The following is a 21,092-nucleotide window of genomic DNA, read 5'->3' as shown; positions in this document are numbered from 1 at the left end:
CACATTCACTATTGACTTTAGGATATATGAACCCGTTTTCCAAAGACACTATTGTGTTATACAGTTTTTTATATACAGAGGAAGGAGACATTGAACCTGCTCTCAGAATATCTCTGAGGAGCAGGCAGACAAACTTCCCAAATAGGGGAGAAGCACTCAAAACCGACAAGAAAATGGTAAGTCCAAAGACCTCTCGTATTGCCAACCTTACTACAATGGCAGCAAATATTCTTATGAATTCAACAAAACATAAGGAAACTTTATATCACACCTTTTCCTGAAGTGAATGGTTTCACTCACTACTCTACCCGCGAACTGCTGCGTTCTTTGATATCTACATTGCACGTGAGGTTGATGGAAACTAGTCAGGATGCTCTCGATGGTACAGCTGTAGAACTTTTTAAGGATCTGAGGAACCGTGCCAAATCTTTTCAATCTCCTGAGGGGGAATAGGCTTTGTTGTGCCCTCTTCACGACTGTATTGGTGTGTTTGGACTAGAGGTCGACCGATTATGATTTTTCAACGCCGATACTGATTATTGGCGGACCAAAAAAAGTCGATACCGATTAATCAGCCGATTTTTATTTGTATTTTTAAAAACAGTTTATTTGTAATAATGACAATTACAACAATACTGAATGAACACCAATTTTAACTTAATATAATACATGATCTCGAGATCCGCCCTCAAGTTGCCTGCCACGCCACCAACGTCTACAGAAAGAAGTTTGACCCCAAACGCTTTGAGAGGTTCTCAAGCTGGTGAGCACTGACAGATGCAACAGCTTGGCTTGTGCACGTTGCTCACTCTTTTAAACAAAGCAGAATGCTGCAAAGGATGGCACATCTGTGACAAACCCTGCTCCATCGAAGACCTGGATCACACCAAGACAATCATAATACGCAGTCTGCAACACAGCACCTTTCACAAGAAAATGGAATGCATCAGAGAAGGTAAAGCCATTCCTAAGCAGAGCCCACTCTTCGGTCTGTGCCCCTACATGGATGATTCAGGCCTACTGAGGATTGGAGGATGCCGGTCCCAAAAAAACCTTGGTCAAGAGGAAATCAACCCTCTCATCCTCCCTGGAATGGGCCATGTGACTACTCTACTCATCCACCGCTACCACCACGCGCAGGTCCACCATCAAGGGCGCCACTTCACTAAGGGTGCTTTGAGAGAAGCTGGTCTGTGGGTCAGTGCTGGGAAACGCTGCATTAGCAGCACACTCTACCAATGCGTCATTTGCCGAAGACTACATGGGAAGATGGAATCTCAGAATGTTGGACCTGCCCGTGGAGAGAATGATCGGAGTCAAGAGGCACATCCTTGATTTCATGTTGCTGAAGGTGGGTCCATCCAAACTTACTCAAAGTCTTGACCACATTTATGGCAGAAGTCTCAGCCATTGTGAATGCTCGTCCACTGGTTCCTGTCTACAGATCCAAACTCCCCTCTCATCTTGACACCAGTGACTGCAGAGTCGTCAGAAGTGGCAAAATGAGAAGCCCAACCTCCAGCCAGAAGACATTGTGTTGCTGAAAGACAGACAAGCAAAAAGAAACGACAGACCTATGGGCATCGTCAAAAAGACCTTTCCCGGGTGTAAGAAGGGAGGTGCGTTTAAGTGCTGATCTAGTATCAGTTCGGATCAGTCTGAAACACTTTATGAATATCGGCCCTGGCGACTCCTCATGATTTACAAGTGAAATTCTTCAAGAATAAATTACTATCTTCAATCAGTGTTTGACTTAGACTAAAATAGGTTCCGGTACTCATTTTGGGTGCCTGTACAGTTTATATTTAGGTGCAGGAGCTCCACAATACTTTTGAACATATATTCTTTAAGAGGAACAGGGGCTCAAGCAGTAGAACATTTGAGGTGCCGGAAATCAGCTCCAGTGAGCTCTTGCCTAAGTTAAGCACGGTCTTTAATTGCTATTACCATTGAACTGCAAGAAATAGAGTTGATTGTGGCGATAAGCACTCTGCAGACTGCAGTGTCAAAATCTGAAGCAAATCTGACTATGAAACATCATCAGCTAGCCCTTTCTGACATGAGTTCTGCCACCCCAAGAACTAATTTCTAATACAACTCCAATTTGTTTTCAACTCATATGGCTACACAAATATGATCACAAACAATGACTGTTCAAACCTTTACCGGCTTTATTTAATGAATAAATAAGTACATAAATAAACAAATAGTAAATATGAAAGCCTTGGAATGCTTACCCTACCTAAAGTGTACATACATACATACATACATACATACATACAGAATCATCTCACTATAGAGTAGAAAAGTAAATAGACCTATGCATTTAAACTACATCCACCATGCTTACTCTCCTCTGTTCTTACGCTAAACACATGGTTGCCATACGCTAGGATGCAGGTTTCACACGGGGAGAGAAAATCACAGAGGGTAAAGGATGACCTAGGGCTAGGCAGTCCCCTGCTAACAGTTAGGCAGTGGAGGGGGATAATAGATGCATTTCACAAACATATATAAATAACAGATCTAAGTTGGCTACTTTGGTTACTTCCTTCTTCTCTATCATCTGACCTCCTAGAACTAAGGTGGCGGGTCCAACAGGCTTGACTGAGGGTGGGAGTGGCTAGCCTCGGGACTCCAGAGACCTGTGTTAGGGAAAATGATAGAGAAAGAGAGGGAGAGAAGAAGAGAGCGAGAGAGACAGAGAAAAATAATTACATAAAAAACAGACTTGTGAGAGTGAGCGTGCTCACGTACTTGCTTGTTTGTTTGTGTGTGTGTGTGTTCCCTCACGAGTAGCTTGTGTGCTGCTGGCGTCTTCTGGCGCTCCTCATCTTCTCAAAGCGGGCCTCCATCTCCTCCAGCACCTTTGGCGTGTACCTGACCACTAGTTTCACTGAGCCCTGGGCAGCCTTCAGCAGCTCCACTGCCTTCTCGTGGTGCTCCCCCTCCACACTCTGCAATACACACACACAACCAAAAGTATATGGACACCTGCTCGTCAAGCATCTCATTCCAAAATCATTGGCATTAATATGGAGTTGGTCCCCCCTTTACTGCTAAAACAGCCTCCACTCTTCTGCAAAGGTTTTCCACTAGATATTGGAAAATTGCTGAGGGGACTTGCTTCCATTCAGCCACAAGAACATTAGTGAGGTCGGGCACTGATGTTGGGCGATTGGGCCTGGCTCTCAGTCGACATTCCAATTCATCCCAAAGGTGTTCGATAGGGTTGAAGTCAAGGCTTTGTGCAGGCCAGTCAAATTCTTCCACAAAGATTTCGACAAACCATTTCTGTATGGACGGGGGCATTATCCTGCTGAAACAGGAAAGGGCTTTCCCCAAACTGTTGCCACAAATATAGAAGCACAGAATCGTCTAGAATGTCATTGTATGCTGTAGCTTTAAGATTTCCCTTCACTGGAATTAAGGGACCTAGCCCAAACCATGAAAAACAGCCCCAGACCATTAATCCTCCTACACCAGGGGCAGATAGCGTTCTCCTGGCATCCGCCAAACCCAGATTTGTCCGTCCGACTAGCAGATGGTGAAGCGTGATTCATCACTTCAGAGAACGCACTGCTCCAGAGTCTAATGGCGACGTGCTTTACACCCCTCCAGCCGATGCTTGGCATTGCACATGGTCATCTTAGGCTTGTGTGCGGCTGCTCGGCCATGGAAACCCATTTCATGAAGCTCCCGACAACAGTTCTTGTGCTGACATTGCTTCCAGGGGAAGTTTGGAACTCAGTAGTGAGTGTAGCAACCGAGGACAGACATTTATTTACGCACTACAGCACTCGGCGGTCCCGTATTGTGAGCTTGTGTAGGCCTATCACTTCGCGGCTGAGCAGTTGTTGCTCCTAGACTTTTCCACTTCACAATAACAGCACTTACAGTTGACAGGGGGCAGCTCTGCCAGGGCAGAAATTTGACAAACTGACATCTTATGACAATGATATGTTGAAAGTCACTCAGCTCTTCAGTAATGCCATTCTACTGCCAGTGTTTGTCTATGGAGATTGCATGGCTGTGTGCTCGATTTTATGCAACGGGTGTGGCTGAAATAGCCCAATCCACTCATTTAAAGGGGTATCCACATACTTTTGTATATATAGTGTATGTGAGTAAACATAAACACACACACACACACCACACCCTCCTCCCAATCCCTCTTACCACTCCATTGACAGAGAGCAGTTGGTCGCCCCTCTTCAGCCCCCCCTGCCGGTCGGCCACCCCCCCGGGGATGACCCTGGAGATATAGATTGGGGAGTTCTGCTCCTTTCCCCCCATGATGTTGAATCCCAGGCCCTCCTCTGTCTTGGGCAGCTCCACCACCCGTGGGTGGGCATGTCCCTCGCTGGCTGCAAATGCAGCCACTGTGGCCTGGAGGAAAGGTTGAAAGTGAGATTGCACGAGAAGTTGGACGCCATTACACTAATATGACTGTTACGGGATTTGTGATGTTTATTCTTTCCCGGAGTGTACATTTTCTGTATGTGTGTTAAATGTTTGTTGTCATTACCTTGGCAGTTGCCTGGGCACGAACCTCAGGCCCTCCCACGATGTCAAGAGTGTCATAGAGCTGTTCATACACCTGTTGGAAAATGTAGAGAGAACATGAGGGGAAACCAAGAAACATCCAAATCATTGGAGACATTGGCACTTTAATGAGTTTCACCGGTTTATAAAACACAATATTATAAAATGTATAAATCACAGATGATAAAACATAAAAACATTTAGCATCTCCAGGCCTCCATGCATAGCAAGTCGCTGATGCATGCCTTTTGAATGTCTACATTAAAAAAAAGTCTAAACAAATCAATTTAATAAACACCATCACAGTAAATCCATTACTTACTTTAGTCAGGTCTAAAGAAACATTATGATATGAAGAAAATGTATTTCCGAAGAACAGAATATGATCTGGCCTACTGTATGTTATCTGGCTATGCTCCATGCAATAGGCTTTAGGCTTGTTTATTTAGCTGACAAAATATGCTTATAAGTTCTGTGCCATTATTTTATATGATATTATAGTAAGAAGAATATAATTGAACTTAGCTGAACAAAATCATCAAGCTTCGATCATTTGAATCAGCTGTGTAGTGTTAGGGCCAAAACGTGTACCCCAAGGACCGAGTTTGGGAAACGCTAGGTTAGAGGGACAATAGAGCCCTGAGTACCAGGCCATTAGGACCTAATGGTCATTAAAAAGTTAGGAACTACCAAAACATGTCCAGGGTGCATAAGAGGAGATTACTGTGACTCAACGTTCACGTGTCATTTTTCTGCGGTCATGACTTATGACTGCCAGTGTGGCGGTGTAATATGGTCACAACAACCCTAGTTGTAACCACTGTAAATATGAAACCTTTTATTTATTGTAAATACGTATACTGTTACATAATATAATTTTTTTGTGACATCATGATAAACCTTGTCTGTTTGGAATTCAGTACCAAAGAATACATGCTATATACACATCTATACAAACCAATCTAAAAACAATATAAACTATATTGCTAGATCAGACATGGTGGGTTTAGGTAGCCTATCCTACTTCTCTGATCGATATAGGCTACAGTATCTAGATCAGACATGCTGGGTTTAGGTAGCCTGTCCTACCTCTGATGGATATAGGCTACAACTAGATCAGACATAGTGGGTAAGTTATTCTAATATCTACCTCCCTGATGGCAGCACAGAACTTGCTCTGCAGGACTCTCTGCAGGGCCTGGAGTTTGGGAGGAGGCAGCTCACCGCTTCTCTGCAGCCGGTCCAGCAGCTCTATCACCCTGCACACATCTAGAGAGGAGCGAGGAGAGGGTGAGTTGAAAAGGGGTAGAATACCCCTTCTCCTGGAGAGCTACTGGGTGTCCAGGCTTTTGCTTCAGAGGCTTTCGCTTCAGCCCTGCTCTGACACACCTGATCTGGCTAATCACATACCTGACAAGCAACTGATCAGGGTTGGAGCAAAAGCCTGCATACCCCTACTTCCAATGATTTGTGCATGTACTGTATGAATGGCCACAAAGGAGAGGAATCTGCACACTGATATGCTCCTCAATATGTCTCATGACTAAACATTTTAACAATTAAACACATGCGGGAATATATTACAGTGAGTGGGTCCCTCCATTTGAGGATCTGTGGAGCACTGGAATACATAGTGTAGCCCGTAAATGAACACTAACGTTACTCATACATAGTGTTACTGTAAAAATGTTGTTTCATTCCAACAGTGGTTATTAAACGGATTTATTAGCAACAGATCAGATGAACAATGTAATACTTTGTGGCACCCATTATTCAATCAAATATTTCAAACGGGAATCCCCCATGAATCGACCAAACAAGGGGGTTCTATGACAAAGCCTGCAGAGCTTTTCCACCCAATTTGTGCATAAAAAAGTAGTGAAATAAAAATGCGCACTATTACGCATGACAACTCCAGGTGTCATCGGCGTGGATGTGATATGGCTATGCTATTCACCTACTATATACACTGATAACGCAAATAACATACGCCAAAGTTGTTAGGCTAAGCCTATATACATACGTCAGTTAATAGCCTACGCTTCGACTGGTCGCTAATCCGCAATGTTCGTAATAGGACTCCATCTAAATAAACCCACAACAAATGTCATATAAAACACCAGAGTGTTTATCTCAAGACGCGTCTGATTGTGGCACGATGATACGCTCATGTTGTGCTATTGACAAAAGCTCTTCTGTGTAGTTACCTCTTTCTAGACAGAGCGGCTCGGTCATCGTCGCCATGTCTGTTTCCTTTCCCGAATGATAATATGATGACATCATTGAGAAGCTCCTTGTCTGGCAATGCGGTGAAGTGGGTGGACGTTTCTCGCCGACTGGACGCGATTGGAGAGGGTTGATATACAGCGTTTTTTTATTCGTTGCACTGGTGGAATAATATAATAGAGATAAGGCTGTCCAGTCTGACCCGCAGTAAAAAACAGACGACGCAATGCAAGAAAAACACGTTTTAGGCTAGCCCACAAATGACCCAACCGCCTATGCCAAGTGTCGCCGGAGTGAATATTAGAGAAAAGACTGACATAATTACGCAACCCACTACGCAAGAACAAATCGTGTTTTGATTCGTCCGCAGTCCAGTCATTCACTGTCAAATCCTACAGTATGTTAGTGCTATAAAGGGTCATTGGGACGTCCATACACCCCCCAAACATGTTTTATTTCACCGGCATAGTGACGTCCCAAGGATTCCTTATAGCATAACGTGTCTACATTTACAACGCCTTCGTTTGACCTGGTTTAGTCCCATGCTATGGAGGGTGATAAGGGACATATAAAAGCCGAGGCAACCGTACCACCTGACCTGAAATGTATTTTACCTTTATTTAACCAGGTAGGCCAGTCGAGAACAAGTTCTCTTTTACAACTGCAGAGTTACACATGGATATAAACAAACGTAGTCAATAACACTATAGAAAAAAAATATATATACAGTGTGTGTAAATGTAGTAAGATTAGGGAGGTAAGGCAATAAATAGGCCATAGTGGAAAAATAATTACAATTTAGCAATTAAACACGGGAGTGATAGAAGTGCAGAAGATGAACGTGCAAGTAAGACATGATTACCAACGCCTTACTAATGTCTGCTTGACTCCTGCGTTGTCAGATTTGACATGACATGATACCAACGCCTTACGCCTGCATCGCGTGTTAATGAAAATCAAAACGTGCATAGTTTATATTTATACTAATTAAATCTCAACCATAAATGTTAGAAATGTACAATTTTTCCCGTGGAAGCAAACATTCCAACGTAGCCACCTTGAACTATAGTGTAGCCTATGGTTGTGTATTTCCTGTTATCGCTAATGGCCTAGAAAAGATGATGCCTAATCTATAGATAATCTGTTTTTCCCTCAACATCTCATGGTATGTTATTTTATCAAATTGTATTGGTCGCACGCGCCGAATACAAACAGTGAAATGCTTACTTACGAGCCCCTAACCAACAATGCAGTTGAGAGAGGAATAACGTCGTGGGACAGACAAAAAGTGAGTAAAAACACCCTAAATATGTTTAAAACTACAAATGAACTTTCTTCTGTCGATTCTTGTTTTTTTAATGTCACAATTCCAACCCTCCTCCTTCATCCGGGCTTGGGACTGGCAAAAGTGACCCAAAAGAGACACTCTGGCGGAGTTTATTTTTCTTAATTTGGTTTGTAACCTTATGGTCCACTTAGGAGCCTACAACACATCACAGTAAAACATGAACATTTTTAACCGTAATAAATATATATATATATATATATATTGTATACAATCTACATGAACAATCTAAATGGACCAAAAAGAGACAATAGAAAAAACTATCAATGGCAATGTGAGAAAATTATGGTAACTAGTCTGGACTAAAATGAGTAAAAAGCTGATGTGCCAAAAAGCTGCAAAACATTATCAGGCAGCTGGTGCTCATAAGCCTCACCAGACAGCATCAGTCCATATCGAATGTACAGGATGGAGTTAAGGGTCTGCAAGGACATACGATTTCTAAGTTTGCTTTTTACCACATTCATCTGGCTGAATACTCTCTCGACTTCAGCATTCGAGTGTGACAAGGATAACACAGACACAGCAGCCATGGCAAGTTCTTGAAACGGGTTGATATCAGTTGCATCCCTGAACTTCCAAATCTCACTCCAGAAGCTCAGTGTGTTTTTTGTCTCATTCCATTTACTAAGATGGATGGCATGCCATTGCTGGACAATCTTGTCTATCTTTGCAGGGGAGTAGCCAAGGAGCTTGGCTATTTTTTCTATTTCTCCAGGGCTCTTATTGTGCCTGGCTCATTGCGAACTAATTTGACAGAATTGTACGTAATTATGACATAGCATTGAAGGTTGTGCAATGTAACAGCAATATTTAGACTTAGGGATGCCATCCGTTAGATAAAATACGGAACGGTTCCATATTTCACTGAAAGAATAAACGTTTAAACTCTTGTTAAAAGGAACCACCAGCTTTCATTTGTTCTCATGTTCTGAACAAGGAACTTAAACGTTAGCTTTCATACATGGCTCACATTGCACTTTTACTTTCTTCTCCAACACTTTGTTTTTGCATTATTTAAACCAAATTGAACATGTTTAATTATTTATTTGAGGCTAAATCGATTTTATGTATTATATTTAGTTAAAAGTGTTCATTCAGTATTGTTGTAATTGTCATTATTACAATTAAAATCGGCTATGAGGGGCGGCCAGTCCTCTTCTGGCTGTGCCGGGTGGAGATTATAATAGAACATGGCCAAGATGTTCAAATGTTCATAAATTACCAGCATGGTCAAATAATAATAATCACAGTAGTTGTCGAGGGTGCACCTCAGGAGTAACTGTCAGTTGGCTTTTCATAGCCGATCATTCAGAGTTATAGACAGCAGGTGAGAAAGTAGAGAGAGAGAGTCGAAAACAGCAGGTCCGGGACAAGGTAGCACGTCCGGTGAACAGATCAGGGTTCCAGAACAGTTGAAACTGGAGCAGCAGCACGACCAGGTGGACTGTGGACAGCAAGGAGTCATCAGGCCAGGTAGTCCTGAGGCATGGTCCTAGGACTCAGGACCTCAGAGAGAAGAGAGAATTAGAGGGAGCATACTTAAATTCACACAGGACACCGGATATCTGAAATACTCCAGATATAACAGACTGACCCTGACACAAACTGTTGCAGCATAAATACTGGAGTGTGAGACAGGAGGGGTCGGGAGACACTGTGGCCCTGTCCAACGATACCCTCGGACAGGGCCAACCAGGCACCCACTTTGCCAAAGCGCAACCTCAACCACCAACTTACCATTTTGAGACAAGGCCGTGTATAGCCCATGAAGATCTCCTTCATGGCACAACCCAGTGACTCAACCCACTCAAGTGACGCACCCCTCCTAGGGACGGCATGGAAGAGCACCAGTAAGCCAGTGACTCAGCCCCCATAATAGGGTTAGAGGCAGAGAATCCCAGTGGAGAGAGGGGAACCGGCCAGGCAGAGACAGCAAGGGTGGTTCGTCGCTCCAGTGTTTTTCCGTTCACCTTCACACCACTGGGCCAGACTACACTCAGTCATAGGACCAACTGAAGAGATGACTCTTCAATAAAGACTTAAAGGTCGAGACAGAGTCTGTGTCTCTCACATGGATAGGCAGACAATTCCATAAAAATTGCACTCTATAGGAGAAAGCCCTGCCTCCAGTTGTTTGCTTAGAAATTCTAGGGACAATAAGGAGGCCTGAGTCTTGTGGCCGTAGCGTAAGTGTAGGTATGTACGGCAGGACCAAATCAGAAAAATAGGTAGGAGCAAGCCCATGTAATGCCTTGTAGGTTAGCAGTAAAACCTTTTAAATCAGCCCTAGCATTAACGGGAAGCCAGTGTAGAGAGGCTAGCGCTGTAGTAATATGATACATTTTATAGGTTCTAGTCAAGATTCTTTCAGCTGTGTTTTTCTCAAGTTTATTTAGTGCTTTATCTGGGTAGCCGGAAAGTAGAGCATTGCAGTAGTCTAATCTAGAAATGACAAAAACATGGATACATTTTTATGCATAATTTTTGGACAGAAAGTTTTTTATTTTGCAATGTTACGTAGATGGAAAAAAGCTGTCCTTGAAACAGTCTTGATATATTTGTCAAAAGAGAGATCAGGGTCCAGAGAAATGCTGAGGTCCTTCACAGTTTTATTTGAGACTACTGTACAACCATCAAGATTAATTGTCAGATCCAACAGAAGATCTCTTTCTTTCCTGAGACCTAGAACTAGCATCTCTGTTTTGTCCGAGTTTAAATGTAAAACATGCCGCCATCCACTTCCTTATGCCTGAAACACAGGCTTCCAGGGAGGGCAATTTTGGGGCTTCACCATGTTTCATCAAATGTACAGCTGTGTATTGTCCGCATAGCAATGAAAGTTAACAGTATGTTTCCAAATTACATCACCAAGAGGTAAAATATATAGTGAAAACAATAGTGGTCCTAAAACGGAACCTTGAGGAACACCGGAATTTGCAGTTGATTTGTCAGAGGACAAACCATCCACAAAGACAAACTGATATCTTTCTGACAGATCTAAACCAGGCCAGAACTTGTCCGTGTAGACCAATTTGGGTTTCCAATCTCTCCAAAAGAATGTGATGATCGATGGTATCAAAAGCAGCACTAAGGTCTAGGAGTACGAGAACAGATGCAGAGCCTTGGCAGACACCATTAAAAGGTAATTTACCACCTTCATGAGTGCAGTCTCAGTGCTATGATGGGGTCTAAAACCAGACTGAAGTGTTTCATATATGTTGTTTGTCTTCAGGAAGGCAGTGAGTTGCTGCACAACAGTTAAAAAAAAATTGATCGGAATGGGAGATTCGATATAGGCTGTTCGTTTTTTATAATTTCTGGGTCAAGGTTGGACTTTTTCAAGAGTGGCTGACACTTTTTGTGAGTTTGATACACATCCGGTGGATAGCGGGCCATTTATTATGTTCAACATAGGAGGGCCAAGCACAGGAAGCAGCTCTTTCAGTAGTTTAGTTGGAATAGGGTCCAGTATGCAGCTTGGAGGTTTAGAGGCCATGACTATTTTCATCAATGTGTCAAGAGATATAATATTTAAAAACTTGAGTGTCTCCCTTGATCCTAGGTCCTGGGAGTGTTGTGCAGACTCAGGACATCTGAGCTTTGGGGAAATACGCAGATTTAAAGAGGAGTCCGTAATTTGCTTTCTAATGATCATGATCTTTTCCTCAAAGAAGTTCATGAATTTATCACTGCTGAAGTGAAAGCCATCCTCCCTTAGGGAATGCTGTAACGATGTGTGCTGACAGTCGGGAAGCAAGTTCAGGGAGTGAGTGATTTAATTAATAAACTAAACATAAAACAAAACAAACACGAATGCACAGACATGAAACAGAAACAATGACGCCTGGGGAAGGAACCAAAGGGAGTGACATATATAGGGAAGGTAATCAGGGAAGTGATGGAATCCAGGTGAGTCTGAAGATGCGCAGGTGCACGTAACGATGGTGACAGGTGTGCGCCATAACGAGCAGCCTGGTGACCTAGAGGCCGGAGAGGGAGCACACGTGACAGTACCCCCTTCAAATTCTGCAATGGCCAACTGCTACAAAAAACCCAACAGGTTTTTTTTCAGGTGGCTTAAGTGGCTTTGGAAAGATGAGAATGGTGATATAGGTCTATGCGCTCGTGTTATGCAGCTAAAGGAAGGAGAAAACGGGGATAGTAAAGGTGGTGCGGCAAGAACTACGTAATCTGTGCCGGACACTGGTGTTAATAAGGTGCTTCAATTAGAGTCACAGGAAGGAGTAGTAAAGCATGGACCTAATGCTATAGTAGGAGATGACTGTACTGATAGTGACACTGTTGTCTGGGGTGATAGAGTTAACTGTGGAGTTGACCGGACTGATAAAGGCATAGATCTTAATAATAAACAGATTATAAATGCTGTTGACCCACCAAATTTAACACATAAATTGTATGGGGGTGGTCATGATGTTGGGGAGCACCAGAAAGTTAAGACTTGCCAAAGAAAGGGGAAAAAATTATACATGTTTGGATTATCATGCTATTTCAATGACAATACATGGCATCGTGTAGCATAATGAAACATTTGATTTACAATTTTGTGAGGAAGCTGCCAAAACTTTGCAATGGCCAACTGAAACAACCATCGTAGTGTCAAAATACATACGATTATTTGGAACAAGAATAGAGGTAACATTCAAAGTCTTGTTAATCCAATTGAGTTGACCAACCTTTTGAGCCTGTCACCGATATTTCATGAGATAAGGGTGACAGCACAAACTTAAGTCAGTGCAACACATCTCCTGATAGTCAAACGGATGTAGAATATGCCGCTTTTCTGTGCAACCCAGAATCATGTTGAGTTCAAGTACAGCAAAAATGGATTTAGTCTTAAAGGGGACTGTGACACATTTATACATTCTATTGCTTGTGACAACAAGGTGAAATTCAACAAAATGGTGCAAACAGAGAATGTAAATGAGGCTCAGGTTCAAAACCTATTCTCTGTGGAGAGTTTAAATGAGGGAACGAATGTCAACTGCTTAGAGAAGACCCTCAGACTGCCAACTTGATATGCTAAACGTACACACTTTCGAGTATAAAGAACCTGCTTCTGATTTCAATCCTGAGATAGCCATTCATATGAGGAAGTGTCAGTGGTACAGCTCAATCAAATCTCAGACACCCAATTAATACTACCACAAAGACAAAGTTGTGGTAGAGGTTTATCAGATGAGGAATTCATAAGCTTTATGACAACTGAATCAAATGACCCACATGTAATTGTTTTGTCAGATGAGGCACATTTTGGAAGGTTCAGGCATACCACTCCAAATAATGGTGTGTTTAAACTTCTTGACACACCTATCCCGTTAGCGGGATCATTTTTGTCAACATCCGCTGAATTGCAGAGCGCAAAATTCAAATGAAATTACTAAAAATATTTCGAACCAAGATGGCGTAGCAGTAAGACATCCTGTCATGTCGTGTCCCTTGTATATATCGTTTTTTTTCTCCGTTTTTACATACATTTTTTTTTTCTTCGTTTTTACATATTTTTTTCGCATATATTTTAAAACATTTTGCTAAACCTCAGCTTCTAAATACTCTCCTGCAACCCGCCTCACCCAATGTAGCTATTTTTCCTAAAGTATTTATATTTACTTCGGATCTCGGAACCCCTCAACTGAAGCTAGCCAGCTAACTACCAGCTATGCTAGCGGTCTTCAGCTAACCGGTCATCAGCTAACCTTTAGCTCGGAAAGCTCTCGCCAGTTCGAACAACGCGACTCTAACCAGAGCATAACGGACCTATTTATTTTTTTATCCCCGGATTCCCACCGCAAACGGAACATTTTTCAGCTGGATCTTCACAACTAGCTATCTAGCTAAACCGCAACCCCGGATGATTAGTCCTGGCTAGCGTTTCCACCCACTTAGCTTGAAGCTAGCCCGGTCAGAGCCCCTGTGCTACCACCGTAGCATACTCCTGGGCTACAATACCCGGACCCACGACCGGTCTATCGATGTCACCGCATGAAGAGGAATAAACAGACTCACCCCATAGCGACGTCCCCCAAAGGCTAACTCTCTAGCCCTTGCTATCTCCTTGCTTGCTAACTCGGCCTGCTAACTGCTAGCTTGTTTAGCCCTGGTCCGCTAACTGCTACCTTGTTTAGCCCTGTTAGCTTGTTAGCACAGGCCTGCTAACCGTCTGAATCGCCGCGTCCCAAACACTTACTGGACCCATATTTACTTTCTATCTCTTTTAGATTTTTAATTTGTTTATGCCTTCCGGTAACCTGCCTCACCCAATGTGATACGGAATCGCTATTATTTTTAGAACACACTCAAGAACCTCCAGAAGCTAACCAGCTAACTAGCTACAAGCTATTTAGTCATTGTTAGTTTTTTTAAACCTGGATAACACTTGCCAGTCCAGCTTCCCTGCCCCATCCACCGCTGCCCCCTGGACACTGATCACTTGGCTACATAGCTGATGCACGCTGGACTGTCCATTAATCACGGTACTCCATTCTGCTTGTTTATGTTTTATCTATCAGCCCCATTGCCTAGTCAACACCATTTTACCTGCTGTTGTTGTGCTAGCTGATTAGCTGTTGTTGTCTCACCTACTGTTTTAGCTAGCTCTCCCAATTCAACACCTGTGATTACTGTATGCCTCGCTGTATGTCTCTCTCAAATGTCAATATGCCTTGTATACTGTTGTTCAGGTTAGTTATCATTGTTTTAGTCCACAATGGAGCCCCTAGCTCCACTCTTCATACCCCTGATACCTCCTTTGTCCCACCTCCCACACATGCGGTGATCTCACCCATTACAACCAGCATGTCCAGAGATACAACCGCTCTCATCATCACCCAGTGCCTGGGCTTACCTCCGCTGTACCCGCACCCCACCATACCCCTGTCTGCGCATTATGCCCTGAATATATTCTCCCATGCCCAGAAACCTGCTCCTCTTATTCTCTGTCCCCAACGCTCTAGGCGACCAGTTTTGATAGCCTTTAGCCGCACCCTCATACTACTCCTTCTCTGCTCCGCGGGTGATGTGGAGGTAAACCCAGGCCCTGCATGTCCCCAGGCACCCTCATTTATTGACTTCTGTGATCGAAAAAGCCTTGGTTTCATGCATGTCAACATCAGAAGCCTCCTCCCTAAGTTTGTTTTACTCACTGCTTTAGCACACTCTGCTAACCCTGATGTCCTTGCCGTGTCTGAATCCTGGCTCAGGAACCAAAAATTCTGAGATTTCCATACCCAACTATAACATCTTCCGTCAAGATAGAACTGTCAAAGGGGGAGGAGTTGCAGTCTACTGCAGAGATAGCCTGCAAAGTAATGTCATACTTTCCAGGTCCATACCCAAACAGTTCGAACTACTAATTTTGAAAATTACTCTCTCCAGAAATAAGTCTCTCACTGTTGCCGCCTGCTACTACCGACCCCCCTCAGCTCCCAGCTGTGCCCTGGACACCATTTGTGAATTGATCGCCCCCCATCTAGCTTCAGAGTTTGTTCTGTTAGGTGACCTAAACTGGGATATGCTTAACACCCCGGCAGTCCTACAATCTAAGATAGATGCCCTCAATCTCACACAAATCATCAAGGAACCCACCAGGTACAACCCTAACTCTGTAAACAAGGGCACCCTCATAGACGTCATCCTGACCAACTGGCCCTCCAAATACACCTCCGCTGTTTTCAACCAGGATCTCAGCGATCACTGCCTCATTGCCTGTATCCGCTACGGAGCTGCAGTCAAACGACCACCCCTCATCACTGTCAAACGCTCCCTAAAACACTTCTGTGAGCAGGCCTTTCTAATCGACCTGGCCCGGGTATCCTGGAAGGACATTGACCTCATTCTGTCAGTTGAGGATGTCTGGTCATTCTTTAAAAGTAACTTCCTCACCATTTTAGATAAGCATGCTCCGTTCAAAAAATGCAGAACTAAGGACAGATACAGCCCTTGGTTCACTCCAGACCTGACTGCCCTCGACCAGCACAAAAACATCCTGTGGCAGACTGCAATAGCATCGAATAGTCCCCGCGATATGCAACTGTTCAGGGAAGTCAGGAACCAATACACGCAGTCAGTCAGGAAAGCTAAGGCCAGCTTCTTCAGGCAGAAGTTTGCATCCTGTAGCTCCAACTCCAAAAAGTTCTGGGACACTGTGAAGTCCATGGAGAACAAGAGCACCTCCTCCCAGCTGCCCACTGCACTGAGGCTAGGTAACACGGTCACCACCGATAAATCCATGATTATCGAAAACTTCAACAAGCATTTCTCAACGGCTGGCCATGCCTTCCGCCTGGCTACTCCAACCTCGGCCAACAGCTCCGCCCCCCCCGCAGCTACTCGCCCAAGCCTCTCCAGGTTCTCCTTTACCCAAATCCAGATAGCAGATGTTCTGAAAGAGCTGCAAAACCTGGACCCGTACAAATTTACATTTACATTTAAGTCATTTAGCAGACGCTCTTATCCAGAGCGACTTACAAATTGGTGCTTTCACCTTAAGACATCCAGTGGAACAGCCACTTTACAATAGTGCATCTAGGTCTTTTAAGGGGGGGGGGGGGGTGAGAAGGATTACTTTATCCTATCCTAGGTATTCCTTAAAGAGGTGGGGTTTCAGGTGTCTCCGGAAGGTGGTGATTGACTCCGCTGTCCTGGCGTCGTGAGGGAGTTTGTTCCACCATTGGGGGGCCAGAGCAGCGAACAGTTTTGACTGGGCTGAGCGGGAACTGTACTTCCTCAGTGGTAGGGAGGCGAGCAGGCCAGAGGTGGATGAACGCAGTGCCCTTGTTTGGGTGTAGGGCCTGATCAGAGCCTGGAGGTACTGAGGTGCCGTTCCCCTCACAGCCCCGTAGGCAAGCACCATGGTCTTGTAGCGGATGCGAGCTTCAACTGGAAGCCAGTGGAGAGAGCGGAGGAGCGGGGTGACGTGAGAGAACTTGGGAAGGTTGAACACCAGACGGGCTGCGGCGTTCTGGATGAGTTGTAGGGGTTTAATGGCACAGGCAGGGAGCCCAGCCAACAGCGAGTTGCAGTAATCCAGACGGGAGATGACAAGTGCCTGGATTAGGACCTGCGCCGCTTCCTGTGTGAGGCAGGGTCGTACTCTGCGGATGTTGTAGAGCATGAACCTACAGGAACGGGCCACCGCCTTGATGTTATTTGAGAACGACAGGGTGTTGTCCAGGATCACGCCAAGGTTCTTAGCGCTCTGGGACGAGGACACAATGGAGTTGTCAACCGTGATGGCGAGATCATGGAACGGGCAGTCCTTCCCGGGAGGAAGAGCAGCTCCGTCTTGCCGAGGTTCAGCTTGAGGTGATGATCCGTCATCCACACTGATATGTCTGCCAGACATGCAGAGATGCGATTCGCCACCTGGTCGTCAGAAGGGGGAAAGGAGAAGATTAATTGTGTGTCGTCTGCATAGCAATGATAGGAGAGACCATGTGAGGTTATGACAGAGCCAAGTGACTTGGTGTATAGCGAGAATAGGAGAGGGCCTAGAACAGAGCCCTGGGGGACACCAGTGGTGAGAGCACGTGGTGAGGAGACGGATTCTCGCCACGCCACCTGGTAGGAGCGACCTGTCAGGTAGGACGCAATCCAAGCGTGGGCCGCGCGGGAGATGCCCAACTCGGAGAGGGTGGAGAGGAGGATCTGATGGTTCACAGTATCGAAGGCAGCCGATAGGTCTAGAAGGATGAGAGCAGAGGAGAGAGAGTTAGCTTTAGCAGTGCGGAGCGCCTCCGTGATACAGAGAAGAGCAGTCTCAGTTGAATGACTAGTCTTGAAACCTGACTGATTTGGATCAAGAAGGTCATTCTGAGAGAGATAGCGGGAGAGCTGGCCAAGGACGGCACGTTCAAGAGTTTTGGAGAGAAAAGAAAGAAGGGATACTGGTCTGTAGTTGTTGACATCGGAGGGATCGAGTGTAGGTTTTTTCAGAAGGGGTGCAACTCTCGCTCTCTTGAAGACGGGAGGGACGTAGCCGATTGGACCCCCCAATCTGGACCCTCTATATCTGAAACTATCCGCCGCCATTGTCGCAACCGCTATTACCAGCCTGTTCAACCTCTCTTTCATATTGTCTGAGATCCCCAAGGATTGGAAAGCTGCCACAGTCATCCCCCTCTTCAAAGGGGGAGACACCCTGGACCCAAACTGTTACAGACCTATATCCATCCTGCCCTGCCTATCTAAGGTCTTCGAAAGCCAAGTCAACAAACAGGTCACTGACCATCTCGAATCCCACCGTACCTTCTCCGCTGTGCAATCTGGTTTCCGAGCCGGTCACGGGTGCACCTCAGCCACGCTCAAGGTACTAAACGATATCATAACCGCCATCGATAAAAGACAGTACTGTGCAGCCGTCTTCATCGACCTTGCCAAGGCTTTCGACTCTGTCAATCACCATATTCTTATCGGCAGACTCAGTAGCCTCGGTTTTTCGGATGACTGCCTTGCCTGGTTCACTAATTACTTTGCAGACAGAGTTCAGTGTGTCAAATCGGAGGGCATGCTGTCCGGTCCTCTGGCAGTCTCTATGGGGGTGCCACAGGGTTCAATTCTCGGGCCGACTCTTTTCTCTGTATATATCAATGATGTTGCTCTTGCTGCGGGCGATTCCCTGATCCACCTCTACGCAGACGACACCATTCTATATACTTCCGGCCCGTCCTTGGACACTGTGCTATCTAACCTCCAAACGAGCTTCAATGCCATACAACACTCCTTCCGTGGCCTCCAACTGCTCTTAAACGCTAGTAAATCCAAATGCATGCTTTTCAAACGATCGCTGCCTGCACCCGCATGCCCGACTAGCATCACCACCCTGGATGGTTCCGACCTTGAATATGTGGACATCTATAAGTACCTAGGTGTCTGGCTAGACTGTAAACTCTCCTTCCAGACTCATATCAAACATCTCCAATCGAAAATCAAATCTAGAGTCGGCTTTCTATTCCGCAACAAAGCCTCCTTCACTCACGCCGCCAAACTTACCCTAGTAAAACTGACTATCCTACCGATCCTCGACTTTGGCGATGTCATCTACAAAATTGCTTCCAACACTCTACTCAGCAAACTGGATGCATTTTATCACAGTGCCATCCGTTTTGTCACTAAAGCACCTTATACCACCCACCACTGCGACTTGTATGCTCTAGTCGGCTGGCCCTCGCTACATATTCGTCGCCAGACCCACTGGCTCCAGGTCATCTACAAGTCCATGCTAGGTAAAGCCCCTGCCTTATCTCAGTTCACTGGTCACGATGGCAACACCCATCCGTAGCACGTGCTCCAGCAGGTGTATCTCACTGATCATCCCTAAAGCCAACACCTCATTTGGCCGCCTTTCGTTCCAGTACTCTGCTGCCTGTGACTGGAACGAATTGCAAAAATCGCTGAAGTTGGAGACTTTTATCCCCCTCACCAACTTCAAACATCTGCTATCTGAGCAGCTAACCGATCGCTGCAGCTGTACATAGTCTATTGGTAAATAGCCCACCCACTTTCACCTACCTCATCCCCATACTGTTTTTATTTATTTACTTTTCTGCTCTTTTGCACACCAATATCTCTACCTGTACATGACCATCTGATCATTTATCACTCCAGTGTTAATCTGCAAAATTGTAATTATTCGCCTACCTCTTCATGCCTTTTGCACACAATGTATATAGACTCCCCTTTTTTTCTACTGTGTTATTGACTTGTTAATTGTTTACTCCATGTGTAACTCTGTGTTGTCTGTTCACACTGCTATGCTTTATCTTGGCCAGGTCGCAGTTGCAAATGAGAACTTGTTCTCAACTAGCCTACCTGGTTAAATAAAGGTGTTCTCAACTAGCCTACCTGGTTAAATAAAGGTGTTCTCAACTAGCCTACCTGGTTAAATAAAGGTGTTCTCAACTAGCCTACCTGGTTAAATAAAGGTGTTCTCAACTAGCCTACCTGGTTAAATAAAGGTGTTCTCAACTAGCCTACCTGGTTAAATAAAGGTGAAATAATTGTTAATTTTTTTTTTTTTAAATCACAAGTGCAATATAGCAAAACACAGCTTGTTGTTAATCCACCTGGCGTATCAAATTTCAAAAAAGCTTTTCGGCGAAAGCATACCAAGCGTTTATGTAAGGACATCTCTCTCAGCAGACAAAACATTACAAACAGCTAGCAGCAAAGTAGATTGCTTTTCTGACTTTCGTGACCAATCAAATGAATCGCTTACCTTTTGATGTTTGCACTCACGAGACCCCCAGTTACACAATAAATGTTCCTTTTATTCCCTAAAGATTATTTTTATATCCAAAACGCTCCGACCAAATGGAGGTATTATGTTCAGAAATCCACAGGCTCGATCGGTCACGACGGGGCAGACAAATTCCAAATAGTATCCGTAAAGTTTGTAGAAACATGTCAAACGTTTTTTATAATCAATCCTCAGGTGGTTTTTACAATACAAAATCGATAATATTTCAACCGGACTGTAGCTTCTTCAATAGGAGAGAGAGAGAAAATGTCTGCTCCACTCTGTTGGCGCATGCAAACGCTGCTGGCACCCAGCCATCCACTGACGCGATGGGATCTTTCTCGCTCATTTTTTAGAATAAAAGCCTGAAACTATGTCTAAAGACTGTTCACACCACGTGGAAGCCATAGGAAAAGGAATCTGGTTGATATCCCTTTAAATGGAGGGAAGACATGCAATGGAACAGAGAGCTTTCAGGAAAAACAGCACTTCCGGGTTGGATTTTCCTCAGGTTTTCGCCTGCAATATCAGTTCTGTTATAATCACAGACATTATTTTGACACTTTAGAGTGTTTTCTATCCTAATCTGACAATTATATGCATATTCTAGATTCTGGGCCTGAGAAATAGGCCGTTTTTCATCCAAACATCAAAATACTGCCCCCTACACTCAACAAGTTAAATTGAATCGTGATGAATGGGAGAGGGTCTATTCGGAGG

General features: G+C 44.5%; 1 protein-coding gene across 1 annotated transcript; it reads right to left on the bottom strand.

Moving 5' to 3' along the window:
• Positions 1-2,147: 2,147 nt before the first annotated feature.
• lin7b (lin-7 homolog B (C. elegans)) lies at positions 2,148-7,087 on the bottom strand. The gene is made up of 6 exons (XM_029635263.2): positions 6,753-7,087; positions 5,696-5,814; positions 4,529-4,600; positions 4,180-4,389; positions 2,794-2,957; positions 2,148-2,645 (listed from the first exon to the last, which is right to left on the bottom strand). Exons 1-6 carry the CDS (start codon positions 6,826-6,828, stop codon positions 2,624-2,626), a joined length of 663 nt encoding a protein of 220 aa, XP_029491123.1. The 5' UTR covers positions 6,829-7,087; the 3' UTR covers positions 2,148-2,623.
• Positions 7,088-21,092: the final 14,005 nt, after the last annotated feature.

This window comes from Oncorhynchus nerka, linkage group LG26 (assembly GCF_034236695.1).
Source record: "Oncorhynchus nerka isolate Pitt River linkage group LG26, Oner_Uvic_2.0, whole genome shotgun sequence".
Classification (NCBI taxonomy): Eukaryota; Metazoa; Chordata; class Actinopteri; order Salmoniformes; family Salmonidae; genus Oncorhynchus; species Oncorhynchus nerka.
Note: the sequence above shows the minus strand (reverse complement) of the source record. Positions and strands in the feature narration are given on the sequence as shown.